Source organism: Leptinotarsa decemlineata, unplaced genomic scaffold, assembly GCF_025532065.1.
Source record: "Leptinotarsa decemlineata unplaced genomic scaffold, Ldec_3_MD MMD2_tig00026354_RagTag_RagTag, whole genome shotgun sequence".
NCBI classification, from domain to species: domain Eukaryota; kingdom Metazoa; phylum Arthropoda; class Insecta; order Coleoptera; family Chrysomelidae; genus Leptinotarsa; species Leptinotarsa decemlineata.
In genome coordinates, this window is record NW_027412702.1 from 1,176,337 (window position 1) to 1,197,827 (window position 21,491).

At 33.5% G+C, this 21,491-nt stretch overlaps 1 protein-coding gene across 3 annotated transcripts in view; it reads left to right on the plus strand.

The window, feature by feature from the left end:
- Positions 1–310: 310 nt before the first annotated feature.
- Gld (Glucose dehydrogenase) overlaps positions 311–21,491 on the plus strand; it is a 68,048-nt gene continuing 46,867 nt past the window's right edge. The window contains exons 1-2 of one of the 3 annotated variants that reach the window (XM_074184603.1): positions 311–467; positions 6,683–6,760. Coding sequence is in view for 1 of the 3 variants with exons in the window: in XM_074184602.1 (XP_074040703.1) it covers positions 7,119–7,139 (21 nt within the window). In the remaining 2 variants the exon portion in view is untranslated. Of the gene's footprint in view, positions 468–6,682; positions 6,761–7,103; positions 7,140–21,491 lie in introns of those variants that run through there. The other 2 variants (XM_074184604.1, XM_074184602.1) reach the window with 2 other exon arrangements.

Consider the following 21,491-nt stretch of genomic DNA (forward strand, 5'->3'; position numbering starts at 1 on the left):
AAATTGACAATTTGCTGAATATTTATAGTTTTGTCGTTAACACATGAATAATTCGTATTCCAGAAGAGATTTTGGTCGACCGGAATATTTTAATTATATTCCGATAAGCCATCATTAATTTTTGTACAATAAAGTTACTTTCAGTGATCTGATTGTTCACCTATACTTTTTCGGTTATTTTTCTTTTGTATGTATCCGTAAGTAAAAAGTCAATACCAATAATTCACCAATAGCCTCACCATCACCAGTATTCGCAAATATACCGGAGATATTTCATCCCACTCTGAATCCGTGAAATTGTAATACTAATAGTGGAAGTAATGCCGTGATTATCTTTTTATGCTCCTACCTTTGATGTCCACTTGTCTAGCACGCGGTCTGTGAAATCTAACAGTTTCTGCAGAGTTGCATGTGAATGTGTCTACAGTGATACTTGTGTGTGGGAATTACCGCCACTTGAAGTTAACGTAAGTACCTACCATTCATGATTAGAAATAAGTGAAAACTGTTGATAATACAATTGCAATTATTCAGTATTACACTGGAAAAATTGTCTTCATTTGATCAAAATTATAGTTATGGAACAGACGGTGTGCATCAATACAATATTAATTGCAGTATCCTCTCAAATATTATTCCAGGTTTCATTCAGAATTTTCAGTGGGATTCTATTGATGACTTGAAAATATTTCAGTGGAATTATTTCATTTATATGTATGTCATACAATTGTCAGAGTAATGAATGACTTTGTTTTACCGTGACCGTATGATGGATTTTTCGATTTTAGTGAATTTTTTCCACCAATGAAATAATGCTTCATCATTCTTGTATCTACTTTTTGTTCAAATGTGAAATCAAAGTGTTGCACTTACAAAAATCAACGACTCAAACGAAATTTTTAATGAAATAGGCATTATGATCATTGAATGGTTCGCTTATAACTGTAGAGTCATACAAAATTAAAAAAAATTGTGAGCCGTCACGAGACGCCTGGTAGATGTGAAACATCAATAGTAATATTTTGTGTCCCCTGTGATGATTGTTTGGTACTGAAATATTTATTTTATTTATAAGAAAATATGTAAGAGAAATATACATGAAATATAATATAATGTTGGTTTAATATACTACCAAACTCAAGAAGTTCAGCTAGTTATTGCAATACGAGTATATTACTAAAGATCTTTAATTATGAATGCCAATAATGAATTTTTCAATATAAATTCAATCATCAATAACAAATTGAATAACAAATACATTTTTTGATGTTCCTGTTAATAACAAATAAGAAAGACATTAATGTGCTAGTCGCTATCAACCCATTTTGAATCATGGAATTTGGAATTTGTGTTTCAAGCAAGTGTTTCAGTGTATTATTTCTCATGAGGATGAAATCAAAATCAATTAATAAAAAATTAAAAAATATTATATGGTATTGATAGTTTTTAAATCTAACAAAAGAGATTTTACATTTACTGACTCTTGAGACATACCGAATATACCCGAGCTTAATACACAGATATAAATTCACACTTTAATTATAAAAAATAAGAATATAATCAACTTACTGATAACTGAATTATCACTGTCAGACATATTTTATTTTTAATTATTTAATGAAATTATTCATTTAGAATATTATATACTGTAGTGAAAACAACTGTACATACTATAGGTATCCGAGCTCAGTGTGGCTAGAGGGATAGCGTAATGTTGAACTAGTGGGAAGAGAATAGCACAGTCGCTTGCGCATATCGACCCGTAGCTACGGCATGCATCACCACGCCAGCAATCGGTTTTACTTGCGGCTATAGATGTTTCCCATCAAGAAAGCTTTGCAAGCAACAAAAGTTGCTTGCATCCATCGCGGAATTATTGAAACTTGATAAAACAGCTTATCATACTAGGCTCGTATTGCTTTAAAAAATAATACAGTTTTAAAGTTTCAATACAATCCATTACTTGTGAACTGTTTGCAACCTTTGGTATAGTAATGAATATTACTGTGTTTCGATCGCAAAGTGATCATCTTCAAGACGAAGGTTGAACTAAATATACATACAATGTTAAACTTGAAGATGATCACTTGGTGATTGAAACACGTGTCGAGGTGTTGAAAATAACGGTTTGGTGTTGGGATAAAACTCCAGTTATATTCACGATTCATTAGTTGTTTCTTCAACAAAAGACCCCACTTCATCACTGATTAATTCAACTTCATTCAACCTCAAAAGAGCTACTCTCACCATTGATTTTCTGAGAAAACTTCAAGATGTAGGAATGTAAGTGTCTTAGATCTAGTCTGATTTGTTGAGTTGCTTATGACGAGCAGAATATGCTCACAATTGAAGTATCTCTGTTGGAGTCTGGAATTTTGGATCTTGTGAAGTTATGTGATCTAACGGAAAAGACTGTCCGGGGTTGTTTTCTGGGTCCTATGATGTTCTGTTCATCAATAATATTTGAAATTAAACATCTATATAAATACAGCTCAGTTTGCCGACGACACTTTGTTATCATTTCTACGGACTGTGAAGTTTGGAAATGGTCTAATTGTGATTAATACGGAGACAAAAGTGTTCATTTTCTCTCTCTCTCTCTCTCTCTCGTACACGCTCTGCAGAGGAGGATGCATTAAAATACCCCTACCGTTGAAGATGCCAACCGTGGGTTAAGTTTCCCAAACTTGCCACCATTCTTACCATCGTAGGTAGTAGTAGGTGTCTACATCTGCAGTTGTCATGTTCCTCATTTGCATTTGAGGTAAATTTCACATGATTACCGTTCACATCGATGCCCTGCAAATTCATAGCGTGTAAACAAAGAAATCTGTCTGTTAAAGAAATTTCAAATCTGTTTTTTATGTTGAATGCTGAATGAAATCATAGACAAATGATATCATTACCTAACAGAGCATCTGATTGGAATTTTAGCAAAAAGAACAATTTATTATGATACAAGAGTTTGCGCGCTTATGAATGTTTCTCAAGCACACTACAAGACTATCCGGAATGCCACTTTATGAAGCTCAAATCAGACCTTCAGGTACGCTGGATACTGCTGGATTTCATCCATAAAATAGCTAGCCATCCGCCTGATTGGAGACGCGAACATCACTTGCATCCTTGCTAGTCTGGAACATCGATGAAAGGTTGGGATTTGTCTCTTTTCCATACATACTTTCATGGGAAGTGTTCAAGTGACTTGGCACATTTGATTCCACCAAGAGCGGTACATATCAGAAATGCGCGATGAGTTGTGACTGCTCATCGTTTTGAGGTTCAAATCAGTACTTCACTTCATTGTTTAGAAACTCTTTCATCTGGATAGCTGCATTTATGTGGAATAAACTTTTTGAGAACGTTTTTTCAAGTGGATTTATTCTCCAGCGATTCAAATCCAATCTGAATCACTACTTTCGCACAGGTATCCCTCTTAGGATTTTCCTGAAGTGCTAACTATCGCATTACTCGGTACAGTTTTCTGTTTACTGGGGATTCTATTCGGAATACTTTCCAGACGATTTGCTATCAAGTGTTGAGCAAGGTAATATTTCAATTTGTTTGCAGTTTCTTCTACTCCCTCCGGTGGTTTTGTATTTTCTGTGAAGCAGGCATCAAACAATCTCAATATCAAATGAACTAGTGTACACTACAGCTAGAATGGCTTACTTTGCATTGATCCAATCTCATATCCGCTATGGAAGAGCTTTCTGTGGCCATTGTAATTTACAGTTACGGAATACGATATTTGTGCTTTAGGAGAGGTCTTTGACATACCTTACAAAGTCTAAGCCGAGCGATCTCTTCAAGCCTTTATTCATCAGCCACAAAATATTAACTGTCATCTGTTTATACATAATGAAAACAGTATACTTGATTCATAAAAATAAAACTAGCATGTACACTCCGGAACAAATTGTCACAACACCAGACAGAACCATATGCTTCACTTACCTATTCCAAAATTCGCCTTGTCTCAGCATTCTTTGATTTATGAAAGTATTAAAGTATAATTCAGTGTTCATATAGAAGTATTTGTTTCGAAAGAATTCTTTCTTTCGTATAATTCAATGTTTATATGAAAGTAGCTGTTTCAAGAGGACTTTCTTTCAATTTGTGTCTGAAAGTTACTTCTTTGCATGATCTACACATCCATGTATAGAGTTACTTCCTTCCCTTCTTTAGAAGATTTCCTCGTCCTTCTTTTTGTATCAAGATGGATTAGTAGAAAGCCAAAAACTTTCTTTCCCAAAAAATAAGTAATTACCTTCCTACTATTCTAAAGTTCGAAAGTTCCGAAGTACAGTTAAAGATCTTTTAATCAAAAAAGCTTACGTTTCAATCCATGAGTTCTGCAGTGATAACCTTTGAATTCTACTCGATTTTTCAATGTTCACCTTAACTCATCTGTTTTCTTAATGTTTTATTTGTGAAATTGCAATGTTTGTATTTTTTATATTTCATGATATGTATTGCATTTTATATTTTTCATATTTTATGACATGCAAGACTTTGTCAATAAGATACTAATCCTCCGACAATAAAGCATATATTAAAAAAACACCAATTCAACAGTTTACAATACAACAGACACTTCATATCTCTATTCAAAGTTATTACATCTGCGAATATTTTGGAGAAATCCTTTTCTGCATGCCCTTTGTTGCTTTTTCCATCAGATTCGTTGTTAACCAGCACTTTTAAGCTATTCTCAATGTGATATTTTTCAATTTTCCAGACAGCGCACATCTGTTAGTCTACCAATTTCTGCAATTTTTATTATTACATATTCCTTTCATTCATTTTAAAGTTAATTAAAAAAAACAGAGATTCAAATATGGATAAATCACATTCAGATCAAAGTAATAACTATTCAAATGAAGTTATACCATCTAGTGAAAAGGGTCCTGATTAGTTCTAAGCCGCATCATCTGTAGAATAACTCCCCGTAACCATGGAGGCGGAAAAGTATTATGCACATAAAACAGATAACAATCAATGAAAGTATCATGACATTTTCAAGAACAATAAAAAAGGGGGTCAAAACATCTCTATGAGAGGTGAAGCGATTGAGTGGACATGCAGGTCAAGACATTTTCGGCAACGATTCGAGCTTCAATAATTCATGTTATACGGATGTCAAGTTCAAAAAGGAAGGTGCTTTCGAAATCGATTTACATCAACACCTTTCCAGTTGATTGCCAAAACAATCTCCAGTGTAACAAAACAATCGAATCTTCACAGACAATTGTATCAAACCTGGTCTTCTTTTTCGATATACATGAAAGATACGGCTGTCTTTTTAGATTTCAAAATGGTGGACAGCAATACAGAAATTTTGAGTTTGTTGAACTGAGTCATATCTTTTCTAAATGGCCTGCATAGCGATATGCGTTCCTCATTCCGATAGCCTTACGGCAACAATTTGAAAATATTATTTGATAATTATTGTATCTTGTGGAAGAGGAGTTTCTTTAAAGAATTATGCACTTTCGATAGCGCTCATCATTAAGAATACGATGTCGAAAATTTTAAATCGATAGGAAATACCGTAATAAAAATACGCCAGTAGATTGACGTCACGGGATATGTTGGATTGAGTTTGAACCACGTCAGAAATATTACGAAATGAAGTATTTGTTGCTTAAAGTTTGGACAGATACAAAAAATCCAACACAGGTAGACGTATTCATAGTTATAGAATATTTCAATTGAAATAAGGACTGAGTTTTTTTATCGAATTTGATGATAGTGTTTCCCAACTACAAACTTGAATTTTTTTCAACAATGACAAAAAAAGTGAAGGGATTAATTCAAGTGTTTTGGTATCTTTTGGGTTATAAATGTTCTGTATCCGTATGTTCAATATTTATATAAATGCATTCAAATTATTATTGCTTTGAATTAAATTCAATCAGAAAAAGCATCAGTCGTTTTTCAGAAAGAAAAAATGAAAATTATCGATTTTTGTTTCCCTATTACAGAGATCTAATTTTTCAAAATAAAAAATCGCAAATTTTTATACACACTTTCATTAAGGCCTCCTGAAATTGCAAAAACTTTTCTTTCAATGATGATCACTTTCAACTTTTTTTCAAATATGAACATGTATGTTTTTGTGTGGAATTGTATAGCCATTCTTGTTTTAAATTTAGCTATGGATCACACTTGATATATTATCGATCGTTTCAGTACATGATGGCCATCATCATGGTTTCTGAGTGTTGGTCGTTGAAGATAATTGGTATAGATACGGTACGCTTCAGATGATCGATCATCCGAGAAGAATATTCATATTGAAAGGGTTATATTTTTAGGAGTGATTTATTTTTGGTAAAGAAACTTTTTGGCTGTCTACTACTCCATCTTGTACAAAAAAATGTGGAACCTTCCAAAATTGATTGCTTCCTTTCTTTCTTTGAAAGATTCCACATTTTTTTGTATCGACATAGAGTAGTAGAAAGCCAGAAACTTTCTTTCCAATGGAATATTCATATTCCACAATAGTGGAATAATCCATAGAAGCAATCCTCTTCTGAAAGTTTCATGTTTCACCATAATGAATTCAAAAAGCTTATGAAACTTCGTTTACATTTTAATATTGATTTGAAACGATACCTTGTAATCAATTTCATATCTGAAGCAATTTTGATGGAATATTTATTATTGATTGTTTCAGATTCTCGTTGACCTAATTCAGATCTAGCAAGGTTGGTCAGAATTTTGAAGAGGGGAATATCAACTTCAATTGTGAAAGGTTAGTTGTTTTGAAGATATTCTTCAACTATTTCCATATCATTTAAATCATCACGAGACATATTGGTGAAAGACCCAGAGTTAATTTAGAACCCATTGAAAGTAATAACGTTTAATTATTGACATATCACGCATATTATCGCATATCCCCTGATAATTCATCGAAAAGGTCAATGAATTATTTGTTAATACATATTCATTATTGTACTACGAATATACGCATAACATTTTTCTCTAGGTCAACCATCGTGGTTTGAGAAATGAGAAGTGAATACTTTGAGGACAACTTGTCAAATGTAAGGAAACCTTTCTGAATTCGTTATGGTCCTACCCACTTGATATGTGTTCGTTAGAAGACTATGAGAGCGAGAGAAAGAAAGGTGGGAGATGATTCTCAAGTCTAGATTTTACAAGCTGTACAAAGAATCATTTTGATAAACGGGTAGAATACAAATGCGACTTCTAGTTGAGAATTTTGCATAAGTAATATCCATAACCTCTCCCATAGTACTGATTTTATTCATGAAATTTTGTGTCATCAGTTCTTTTTGATGAGTTGATTTCTGTATCTTAATATATTACCTAATATGGGGAACTTTATTCTATCTGATGTTAATGAATGATTCCTGAATTAATTGAAAATTAAAATGAATACGTTTAAGCCCCCTTCTCCAATCTAAAAACATTCATAATATGAGAAAATTGTATCAATAGCATCATTATTATATCAATCATTCATCGGAGTAAATGTTTGACACTGCTTCACTAAAAATTTTGAAATACTCAATTCGTGGAAAATTGACAAATTATCATTTTTTCGAAAATGAAATTGGTACTATCCAACTATGATCGAAAAAAAATTAAAATAATTCGAAGTTGCATTCGTATTACAATTATATAAATTTCTGAAACTGTTAAAGCATACTAGACCACAATTTTTCTCATTTTTCATCATCTTTATTATTGATTACAGAAAATATCATTCGCAATTTTTTTTTATTTAATCAGAATAGAGTTGACTGAAATGTTTAGTGTTTTGAAGGAATTATAAAATGAGTAATTTCTTCTAAATTTGGGAATTTGAGAAAATATATTTGATTTCAAAAAGCGATTCAACGGAAAGATGAAGTTTTGACAATATGCATTTGAACGTAGAATTTATAATTGATAAATGATGGTCAATAAAGTCGATTCATTCATTATCATCATTATAAATTTCGTGAGACAGAATAGAAATAAACAATATCTTGCGAAATTTCTGCTGTCATTTGATCATTTCAGTAGTTAGTTTTATCTGAATGTCTATCATTTCATTACACAATGAATTAGGCAAAGTAAATTCCAATAGACCAATGTTTCATATATATATATATATCACTCCCACGATAGTTAGAAATATAGGAAAGACATATTTGTTAACACTCTTCAACAATTTTCCACTTTGTATTTTTCAATTTTTCAATCATTTTTTTGTTTCGAGTGAATTTTTGTCAGGAGGGTCTGTTAATATAGCTGATTCAATTCACGAACATGTCTTTGGTAAAGCTTTAGGTGGAGGCTTATTGGTCTCTGGTAGAAATATATTTGCTAAAGTTTGATCTGGAGTAGTTGTTCATACATTATGGTTAGACTCGTATCTTCTTAGCTGTCAAAATCTGACAGAGAAACAGCGATAGCTTCTACTGTTACAGAAGTATCAACCTCAGAAGGGAGCACAGTTACTTTAACTCACTCACACATTACATTTCTTGATTTATTTTCGATTGTAGTAGTATATGAGTTTTCAGTCATAAACGATTGTAAAAAATAACAGTCCACAAACAACTTGTATTCCTTGTTTTTTCTTTTTTTTACTGGTATTTCATTTGATCTTTTTTTTGTAAATCAGTACTTTCTATGTAAATTGATAGTTTACTGAATCGCGACACGTGTTTCGCTAAACTTCCAAGAGGATATTTCACATTGGAGTGTTTTTTGAATACGTCATAATGGGTTTTTATCAAGTATCGGTCAGTTCTATCATATTGCTATTTCCATTTAAATTTTGAAATTGCAGGTAATTTGAAGGAGATTTTGTCGAATATATCTCTGTCGCCTGATGACTGAATATATCGGATTAGTTGAGTTCAAATCATTACTGCTGCGACCATCAATGTGATGCTTGAACAGAAAGTTCTCAATTTTTTTCACTTTTTGCGTGAAATTTATTGTGCCGTTCTAGTTGTGACTATAAATTTTCAAATTTGGGAACATCTATTCGTCATACTTGATTGAAAAAACATAATAATATTGCATGAATGTGGAACTCTCCCAACTCAGTTACCAAAAACTCAACCAATTAAATGTCTATGAAAAAAATTCATTAGGAATCCTGAGAGAAATATAAAAATATTCGAAGAAAGTTTGGTGGAATAATAGAATCAATTTTTCTCAAAAAACAATCGTTTTCTTGCCACAGTTTCGAATTTAATCGAATTCTTCTTCAGGGCTTGAAAAGTAGTTCCTTCGTGTTATTAATATAATTATTTTAAAAACCATCAGACATATGAGATACATAATAAAAAATGAAACACATGAAACAATCTGCTCTCGTTTGTTGCGATTATGCCTTTCGAAAAATTTCATTCTGGATTTCTCCATAAACAGAATTTTTGCAAAATCTATAGACCTTGTTCTGCAAATAACAATAACCACAAAAAAATAAAAAGAAAGGGGTTTATCGCACTTATTCGGAAAATCATACAGAAAATCACTCACGTTTTACTAGAAGAAAGTAGCATGGTAGAGCTGTATCTTGTTTAAAATGAAGAATGTATTCTTAATACTATAAACGAATATTACCAAAAATACCAGCCTAAACTGAGGGGATTACTGCCAAAAATTCGGAGTTTCTCATCACCCCGAGGTCAAATACATTCATAATGACTATTGGATGAACTTTCACTCGACTGCTCTTCATGTTTCGGTTTGAAGGACTTGTCTCCACCATAGAGGTGCAATTGATGAAATCTCTAAGAGGTGTATGATGAAAAAATTGCATGACATGAGCCAGCCGATATGCGACATCCTCAGCAGCCTCTCTGATAGCGATTCGACGATGATTCTCCATAACAATTTTCTTTCCCAAAAATTTTCTTCACTTTCTCAACATTTTCATCGGTTGTTGATGTGATGCACATCTTATCGACCTTCTGTAAAAAGCTTGTACCACTTGTAAACATTTTTTTCTGACTCAGAGTCAACATTTCAAACACTGTTTAATGTGTTTTCGAGTACTGAATTTTATTTTTCACACAAAATTTTTAAATTCTTTGATCCATTTTATTTCGATAACAGAAAATCGACGAATACGCAAACCACTCCTAACTTTTATGCCACTCACTAACAAACTAAACATGCTAAACAGTTGGAACTGTGAAGATTTGTTCGAAAAGAGTGTACACACATGAAAAGTAAGGAAATCCCTAATCAACTGTACGTAGCCCGCAAAATTTGAATATTCATTTTTTTTTTTAAACAGACCTCGTACTTAATTCTAAAAAATAAATGAATTATTCGGAATGAAACTTTTTCAAATTCACACCATAAAATAGCTCAGCTTCACATTATTTCCAGTCACAAACTATTGCTGAGTTGAAACAACTTCATGTTAGACATGAAATGTAGAATACGAGTCAATATCAAAAAGAATTCCGACTCAGTACATATTGAAAGTGATATTTATATTTTAATGACATTGACTTTCAGCTATTGAACTATATATGTGTATGACGCACCCATGTTGCATGACCTTTCAGATTAAGTTATGAATATTTCATTTCTTTCCCTTCATTCATGAACATTTCTTTTCATTTCTTGGCTTCTTAATCATGATAGTTGTGGACTTCAAAATAATATTTGGAGTTTTCAACAATTTATTGTTTTTGATTTCATGCATATATTTGAATGAATTATGTAAATACCATGTCGAACTGAAAGACTAAATATTAATTGAAACCAATTAAAACAAATTTATTTACCGTGAAGATTTATAATTAATGGAAAAAATAAATAGTTAGTGAGTGGAGGAAACGTTGAATTATTTTTTTCGTGAATAGTTTGAATATGAATTTGATGTGAAATTTCTCCTCATGAATTCATTCAGAAAATTATGCACTTATGTACTATGAACGTTTATGAGGCTAACTTTCAAAATTTTTTCAACGATCTGGGTCCTATACATATTTAATTAAAATGGTGTCGAACTAATACCGTTGTACATTTAGAAAACATTCCAACCCAAATATGCGACAAATCAAGCTTGGAACACTGTTCCGAACCAGAAAACTGTAGGTACACACCTCAGCAACTTTTTATGCTTTATAAAGCTTAGACCAGACTTTCTTTGAAGAATTGTTCTCATGTATGGAGCTCCGCCCCTAAGCATACCCTGAAGCTGCTAGATTCCGGAAAAGAGCCATCCGCCTGATCGGAGACGCGAACATCACTTGCAACTTTGATAGTCTGGAACATCGAAGTTAGGTTGGAGATATGTCTCTCTTCTATAGATACATTCACGGAAACTGTTCAAGTGACTTGGCACATTTGATTCCACCAAGACCGGTACATATCAAAAATATGCGACGGACTGTGGCTGCTAATCGTTTTGAGGTTCAACTCAGTACACCTCAAACTTAACTATTTAGGAACTCTTACATTTGAAGAGCAACGTTAAATGGAATAAACTTCCTGAGAATATTTTTCCAAATGGCTTTGATCTCCAGCGACTCGAATCCAATGTGAATCGCTTTTTTCGCACAGGCACCACTCTTAGAGTGCCTTAAGGATTTTCCTATAGTGCTTGTGTTTTGTCCTTGAAAAAACTCATGAAAAAATTGATCAATCCAATAATTTTCATTTCTGAAGTGACATTTTTCTCACACATGACACTTATATTCTGTCAAACATTTCGAAACAGATAACTTCTGTTTGTCGTAACAGTTGAATGAAAGAAAAACAATGGAAGGTAGACATTATGAACCTCGCCCCATTAGGTATTACCTATATCGATTGCACATGTTTTGAAAACTGATTCATGTTTCAGTTCATAGGTGAATACTCTTTATGAAAAATGAGGAAAATATTTTACCAGAATTTTTTTTTTAAGTAAACTCTCCATTTTGATTTTCGCACACGAAACGTACTCGGAAAAGTTCATCATTAAGCAATAACGAATGAAAGTTCAATATCTGCCACATCTGACATCTGAACAAAAACTTCATCGTTGCCACTTTCCGTAACTTCAATTCTTGATACCTTCCTGAGATGATACTCATACAGGCCATTAAACAAAAAGACTGTTGTCTATCACTGCTATGATATCTTACTGAGGAGTATTAATCTCTTTGGAAACTCAGATCTAGAATTTAGTTGGCTGGTAAGATCTTCGGATATTTTCCACAGACTCTGTTCTATATTATACTTCATAGAGAATTATGTTTGAAACTACAGATTTCCGACTATCTTTCAAATTATTCAGATTGGAGGAACTTCTCCGAAGGAGATAAATTGATTGAACTGACAATAGTCAAACCATTTTCGTCTGGATATTGTTACAATGTTCTCATATATTATCAAACGGTAACAACCAAACGAACCATTACTTGTAATAAAAAAAGGTCGGTATCGTTATACTTATTATAGTTGTAGTTATTTCAAATGAATATTACTCGTGAATGTTAACTGTACAGTAAATTATACGTCTATATTTATCGATAATCAATAACTAATATCAGTATCATCAGAATTACTCATTTGATCTTAATGTTTATTTCTCGATGACATAAATGTATATACATTTCTCTAGATTGGCGAACAATTGCTTCAGATGCTGTAATGAGTACCAATAAAAAGTGGTTTGCCTCAGAAAATGAACATCAAATATATATTTAATCACTTATAAATGTACAAGTACCAAAGAAAAATTTTAATCAGTGTCTCTTCAACTTTTGAATTCATATTGATACGTTTTTCCCCGTGGGTTGACCAATAATTGTCTACACTAAACTTAAGTTTATTTCACTTCAAATACAACAAACACTTCAACTATTATTCGAATATCTATCGCCTTACTAAATCACTTCGCATACCGCACTGTTACGTCCACTTGACTATCTCGATATCCTCGTGGCTAGGCCTTTAAATTTCGTAATCGAATGCCGTAGTTCCGTCAAAATTGGTAGCATTATTCTCGCTGCTTCTAATGTGGCGGGGAATCATCTTATATTCCCACGTTCTCGGTTACGTCACGTTTGGTTTATGGTTATCAGTGGCGGCCGGCGTTATTTTCTTTCGAACAATATATTGAAAGTCACTCTTCGACCAGATTTTTTAGATGGTTCAAATATATGGTTCTACCAAAATGAAACCGAAATGTAAGATAACAATTCAAAGGATTCAATAATATTGCTGTTGTTTTTTGCATTTCAAAACAACAGATGAAACCATTCGAATGATGGAAATAATAATGTGCGATATTTTTGTATCTTTGACTCCAGGAATATTAAATCCAAAAGCCATTTTATATCACAAAACATCTATAGAATCGTATCTCAAGTTTGAAAGTGACCAAAGACATTAACGCGAAATGAAGGTTCTCTTAGTGGTACAAAGCTAGTTTTTCTGTTTGAAACGTAATCGTACCGTAATGTAAACATTAGGTCGCCTAATATCGCCGTAGTTGGAGGTAAAACTATCCAATTTTTGTGGGTTATGTTGAATCAATTCATTTTTGTCAATTGAGTTCATCAACATTCATTAAATAGCAAATGCGAATATGTTTTTGTTTCGAAATATTTGAATTGCAACGTGTACACCATTTCCTGATTTTCAGACTTGTTGAAAAGTATACCTACTCCGTTTCTCCCTCAGTTACAGTTTTTCCCAAAAAACATCTGCCAGGTGAAAAATTTTTAATATCCAGGGCTTTCAAGGAATGGTTTTTATTGTAATTGTTAATCAGTAGATGGCAGTTTGAAGCAATTTTTCTATTGAAAAAAACTTTTTAAAACCTGTTTTTCCGTTAACCAGCTGTCACACCCCTACGAACGACAACCCTCAGAAGTCGAAACGTGTGTGAACTAAGGATTAACGAGGTCTAACCCTTTAACGTGTGATTCCTTTTATTGTAGATCATTTATTAAAGTCAATTGAATCTCAGGTTTTGATCATTTTTGTCGTTGGGCAGCAAAAGAAGTGATTTTGATGTAGTAGCATAATTTTTATATAGCACGGAACTTGAACATGTTTCGATGAAAAACTGTATTTTCAGAATATAAGATTTTGTCAAAATCAGTAGCTCAATAACGTATTATACAAAATAACAAAATAAACTTTCGTTTTTATGAAGACTAATGAATATTATATGAAGAAACATGCTCCATATCGTATTCTGTACTATTTGATGATAACCCATTTCAACAGATTCATGATGTCACATCTTTTTGTACCAGTGTTATATGATTATTTTGTAATTCCATTCGAGAGCATCAGATAGCCAAAGGCAAAGTCGTGACTCATGATTTGTTAAATAGAATAACTTGAGAGGTATTCATCAAGCATCTGGTTCAGTATATTATATGATCTGAAATACTGTGTTGCAATTGTTCAACACATAATATAAAATTAAAAATCAACACAATGGAACTGAATCTTCCTCTTGTATACAGAAAGGTCCACTCTGAATGTGTCATGAATAGACTGACGTGAACAACTCTTCCACCGACTTCCGAATAAAGGAGAATATTTTTCAAAATATAAAATAGACGAATGCACTCAGGAGTTTGTACAATCAACAGATGGCAATAAAATTCAATGTTGAATGTGTTCCAACACCAGACACCGCTGTTTCGATCCGCCAAAGTCTCGTCAGTGGTCAGTGGTGCTAGCCTCAACCACTCAACTGTCCTGAAACGAAAAAAGCTAAAGGTGAAGGCGTAGAGGTCGATATCGGAGCTTGGCTTTGCAACGGACCACCGTGGGAATCTTCGTTCATCCTCGATATTCGTGGATTGAGTCTTCGATTGATCCCATACAAAATGTCTTCGTAGGGGGAGATGTCATCGCCTTCAATTTCTTGGACATTTAAAACTTAACCATTTTGAATAGAACTGGCCGATACTTGATGAAAATCCATATTTTAAAAACTAATATAGGGAAAAATCATAGAATAAACTCTATTTATTAGTTTTTTAACCATTTTGGATATTGCGGAACCAAATGCTTAGCGAAACTTACCAACCCTCTGATATATTTTGTCGATTTCAAACCAATAACTTCACTATCACAAAATGGAACATTTCAACCAGTATTTCTTCAGGTTCAGTATTGTGTTGCTGTGTCTCAGTTTCTGAAGGGATCAATCTTTTTATGATATTCTTTGATTGGTCTTTGGAACTAACAGAAATACTTTTAGTTGCCAATATATTTTCTGAACAGAATAGGAATGTACAAACCATAACTTCCCAATACTAGACCAAATGCTTCGGCAATTCATAAGTTTCTAACCAACCGGAGTGATATAAATATAATCTAAGGAAAGTGAAAAACTATTTTTTGTGCAACTGTCATTAAAAATGACATTTTTAATGGTTATTAAGATTATTAACAGTAAAGTGTTGAAAATATTTTTAAAACTAGTGTTAAATGTATTATTAACATGACTTTTTTGACCAAATTGCAATGAACAAAACATAATTATTCAATTTTGAAGGAAGTTTCATTTGAACAATACATACATACAAATGTATGTATGTATTAACTACATTATTATTATTTATGAACATTGATATGAAAAGTACGATTAGAAAAACTGCTGATATTGATACCTTGCGATGTTGAAGGGCCTTGTGATATGATTGAACTATCTGAGTTGACAATTTCATGGGCATTACCATTTAATTCTTGAAGTGAAGAGGACGATGCTGTAACGCTGGAACTAGCTAGCTGTTGGGATTATTCTTTCAGCAATAGCCATTTTATAAGAAATAGATTGATCAATGTAACCCTCAGCTACTGTTGTAGACTTCCATCCTCCGTGCTTATATTTGCTCCTGATTCTGCTAGCAACGAAGCAGAAGACCTTCTGAAACAGCAATGGTAGAGGTGATTTTCTCAAACGTGTTCATATTAACTGGGATGGCACTGCATTTATATAATTTGAGTATTTCAGAAACAAACGTTGATGATTGATTACATCAGGGCGTAATGCAACGTATTTATTAAAATAATCAATGTTTTTTCCAACAATGCAAAAAGAGTGACCTATTTTCGTTTTTGTAATTGGAATTTGAACAATCAATGAATTATCCATTGATTTGATGTCTTCTATTGATAAATGGCACTGCTCCTCACGCCGGCAGGCGTGCAGTAGCAACTTTATCATCAAATATTTTTCATCTGGCGCCCCAATTATTAAACTCTGGACTTGTTCAAATGTTCGAAAGAGTTTTTGATTTTCTGGGCCTATAACTTTCATTTTATCGCTTCGAGAATGCTATTTCCTTGAAATATTTGCTTGTATTAACACCATTTTCATTGGAAACTTGCTCCACAAAGTTGACGAGTTCCATATTTTTGACTTCTCTTCTAGATAGGCTAAGAAGCCAGTTTCGCTGAAATTTCCTTCGAAGATTTTGAGTCTACACCAGCTGAAAAATATGAATATTCGATATCGTGCTGCTGAGCCCATTTTTTGGTAACAATTCAATTGAAGCTCTTTATGCAGCCTCTTCAATATCGTCAGGAACACACAATTCCCCACTATTGTTTTTCATCATGCAATACATTAAACACCAGCAAAAACTTCAAATGTGACTTTAAATAAAACGCGTGAGCTTTTCTGGTTCATGAAACAGTAACTGTTCAATATCCTTCATGCTGATTGGTAAATAGTTGTTGTCTGAAGGGCATTTCTGGCAAATTATGTAGTAGCTTGTATAGAGTAATACTTCGAATTCCATTTCGTACCTCCATTGAAATTGAAGTTTAAAAGAATCATACATTTTCAACTTGTTCAAAATCAAAAGTCATGTTTTTCAATATTATAAACAGCATACAAGCGTTTTTAGGGAGACTTTGTATTACAACAAACACAAAACAGATTAATGAAAATACAATTTATCGTCATGGATAACGTTAATATAACTGTTTCGTGAGAGGTGTCGAAAAAATAATAACATATTTCTTACAACATTTTGCGGTTCACTCCCAGGAAACGCTACGGTCTGCGGACTGTTTTGTTTAACCATCTTGAACAGCGAATTAGAGGCAGTTTTCATTTCACAATAGATCATTTGAACCGACTGCTGAGATTGTTTCGTGAGAAAGCAAATATTTGAATGAAATTACTGAATTGTTGTTGAAGATTCAATTGTGGAAATTTTTCTCTGAAGGCAGTTATGATATTTCGGAAAATACATGAAATGATTTCTTATCTAACAATATAAAGAAAAATTATTTTCATCTAAAGTAGCAGAAAGGCTCAATCTAACAACATCAATAACACTTGTATCAATAGTTCCGGAAAGGTGAAATCAAAATATTACTTTACTGAAAATGTAGATTATATCTAGAATTGATATAATATTAGAATATGAGGAGGCTAGGCATTCACACATTTTTCTTATCTCAAAAGTGCATTCTCAGTATCACCAAAGTTGTCCATCTCATCATTCTCGTCGTCACATATTCAAAAATATAAAAGATTCAACAATTACGAGTCTCTTCATTTTGGAACAGCGTATAAAGCTCGTGATATCCAAATGCTGTTCCACGAATTACATAATTGTAAAAGAAGATGAAAAGACTTTTGCAGATTTGAAGCAGCAAGCAAGAAACGTGTAGTCCTATAACACTATATTTTCAATATTTCAACAGTATTTACTGTCATCTTCATCAACTACAACAATGTTCTTGAAGTTAAATTCACAAACACTGAGGTGACTAAATCATTAATTTGGTGTTGAGTTTCATTCCGTGTTCTTGATCTTCACAAGGATCATTTTCACGACGTTACGGAAAAGTCTCATTTGACATCCTCTGGTGATGTCTGTACTCTGGTCCCAGACTGAGTCTCTGCAACTTTTTTTCTCAATTTATAGGTGTGACAGGTACCTGTTATCTGAGTTTGTCATTATGGCTGAATTATCACGTGCTGCATTCTGATCTTGGCGTTGTGTGGTCTGTTTGATTTTCTGGAGTGATACAATGGATCTCCATGTTGCTGGTAACGTTTGCGCGTCATAAAGGAAGGAAGATCTACTCCTTAGTCTTTCATAAGTAGTCCCTGTGGAAAAAGAAAATATTATCCTCAAGGTTGAAGAATCTTGAAATCAACGAGTTGCTGTGATTTCAAGACCACAATGGATATTTCAAGGTAAAAGGATTAGGTCCTCCAAACGAATACCTCTTCAGGGATATGTAGCACCCGTAGATGCTTCATTTTCAGCTGTATGTATCTGTGCCGTAAGGATGTATGATGTATCAATCTCAATATTAGTTTTCCAAATGCCACGTCATATCTATTGAAAACATTTTGTTCTCACCAGAAGGAAAATGCTGCTGAGAGGCAGCATTTCTCTTTTAGTGAAAGAAAAGTGTTTTTGTTAGACTGATTTCAGGCCATTTAATGTGACTTAACCAGTCACAATATATGTGACTATTATTTCAGAATCAAAATAGGTAGTTAGCTAACTTCAGAAGATAGTCATATGCAATCGTAGACTATTGTGGAGAACTGCTCACCAATTAAATAATCTAAAAGAACAATTCGTTCAGGCCAGTCTCAAATTACCTACACTTTAGGCTGATGGACTGACACCTATCTTCAACAGCATATGCAGGAATAACTTTAGTGAAGAATCCTACACTGACACAGTCAATTATAATCCAACGCTCTGCGTGTTATCAGCCAGGGGAGTAGTTGATGTCTGTCTATTAACCTACAGTGTTGGTAATTCGACACTGACCTGAACAAATTGTTTATTTAGATAATTTGATTTACAATCACTCTCCAAGTATGCCCACTCAATTTGAAAAGTTTTCTTCCTCATACGAGGAATTGGACAAATTTCGGATATTCGGTTGGTTACCTCGTTCTCAGGTAGATAGGGCGATGACAAAAATGTTGTTTGTTATTCGCTCTAAACGAATTCGATTTTCAATTATTGGAAATCATCCACTTTATGTTGATGATAGACACTACCTTGCACTGACGAATGGCCAGTTAACATTTCGAAACCGGTCTCCAAGTGTGTTCCAATAATTGAAAATTGCTTGCGGCAGTTGTAACTCCAACAGCATGGGCAGGAATAACTTATGTGAAGAATCCTACACTGACACCTGTCGGATATAAGCCAACGTCCATCGTCCAGGAGAGTAGTTGTTTTCTGTTAGGTGTCAGTCCATTAACCTAAAATGTAGGTGATTTGAGACCGGCCTAAAAGAATTGTTCATTTAGATAGATAATTTGATTTGCAGTCAGTCTCCAACTATGCCCACTCAATTTGTGATTTTCACCAATTCACAAAAAAACGTTGATGGGTTATACACATAAACCTTCTGCTTGAATCATTCTGTCCATTACTAAACATCGCAAAGACTTAAAGATGCGATATTTAAATACTCTTGCTTTCTATTTTCTCATAAAAGCAGTTCATCAAAATAAAAAAATATGAATTTTTTTGCACAAATAAATAATTCGTTATCAACTCGAATAGATCTCTTTCAAATTGTTATACCATCTGCAATCATGCGATTATTCAAATAATATTAATTGTTCCACTATTAACCTAAAAACTGGAATCTGATGAGAAATATTCCATTGTATAACCAAAAACAATGAGCTGCCTATTAGCTTTATGTATCCATTCTTTAATGTAACGGTATCAGATTTGAATCAACTGGGGTCGTGGAGACTGTAACAACGTGCACTTTCACTCTCTGTGATGATGTTAAGGCCAAAGGAGGATGATCATGTTTTGAAAAGCTTGTTTCCTATCTGGTCTGAATGCGGGATTTATAGGTCGCTTCGATGAATGCATTCGATGCGCTGTAGTGACTAGCGAGGTTTTCATTTGGTGTTGTCAGTGATGGATACCGACTTATACCGTTACAATCGACCTTGGACCGTTGAGGTTTGAATGGATTTTACCCCAATTTTTTCATCAACTACTATGGATATACCTGAAATCTTTTACTGTATACATTGAGAATTTTGTAGACGACAACAAATTATGAAATTATTATATTCAAAATATCGATACCTATCTACGGTAAGTATTTGCCAAATGGAATGTTAAATAAGTATGTTAAATATGTTTTTCCGTTAACCAGCTGTCGCACCCCTACGAACGACAACCCTCTGAAGTCGAAACATGTGCGAGCTAAGGACTAACGAGGTCTTACCTTTTAACGTGTGATTTCTGACACGGATTGAACGACTGCAAGTGAAAATCGATCATATTCGATAATAAATAAATGGGGATGTTCAAAAACGCTCGAGCTAGCCCATAAGTATTTCTCAATTGCACTTTTTTTTTTCAATAAAATATGGCGTGTAACGTAATAATGACCAATACTAATTTTACCATTTCAAATGCAACAATCCATTATAGGATCTCCATTTAGACCATTTGGAAGTAAATATAACATTTCAGTTTCTCAAATTTCAATTTCAAATAATTTGTCTAAACTTCTCAACGAATATTATGAAGAGAAATAATCATTTCATTCAAGAATGTGAACTTTTACGGTCAAAGCTATATCCCGAGTTTTTTGGCTGTGGTCAGCAGCTTTTTATTCCTGAAGTTTCGTCTACTACTACGGTAGACATTATCAAAGGCGATGAGGTAACGGTCGAAGTGCTCGAGTAGTTTTCAACGCAGTAACTACAATGCTGGCCTGCAGGCCATGGTCAAAATACCGGGAAAATTATGTTGACACATTGTACATTGTTTCATTTGTTTGTGATGATCAAACTGAAATCTACCTGACTGATTTCAGAAATTCCTCCACCTTCATCAACATTATCGACGAATATCACGTTTTTATTTTCAATAATAATAATAATAATAATGATTGGTTTTATTTTACGTAGCGGAGTTTAGCAAAGCGCTATTCTTCCACTCAACCACAGGTGAAAAAAACCATTACAAAAAATAAATGGCAATTTCAAGACAATAGTAAAATGAATTACAAATGTTTATGTTTAGATCACTGTTGACTGAACATTCAATTTTAACTTTACTTTTGAATACCGGTAGTGTTGAATTTTTCCAAGATTCACTGTTACAGCATGATACGTGGAGGATCGTTCATAGACAGTGCTGTTATGATTCGTAATGTCAAAATTATAATTAAATCTAAGGTTTCTTGAATCTGTTTTAAATCTGTTTTTCCGTTAATCAGCTGTCGCCCCCATACGAACGACAACTCTCAGAAGTTGAGAAACATGTGCGAGCTAAGAACTAACGAGGTCTTACCTTTTAACGTGTGATTCCTAGCACGACAACTCTCAGAAGTTGAGAAACTTGTGCGAGCTAAGGACTAACGAGGTCTTACCTTTTAACGTGTGATTCCTAGCATGGTTGCAGAATAATCCCAGCTTTAACCAGATAAATTCTCTGGTCGAAGCGGGAATCGAACCCACAACCTTCCTATCGTGAATCGGGCGCACTACCACCGCGGCCAATTCC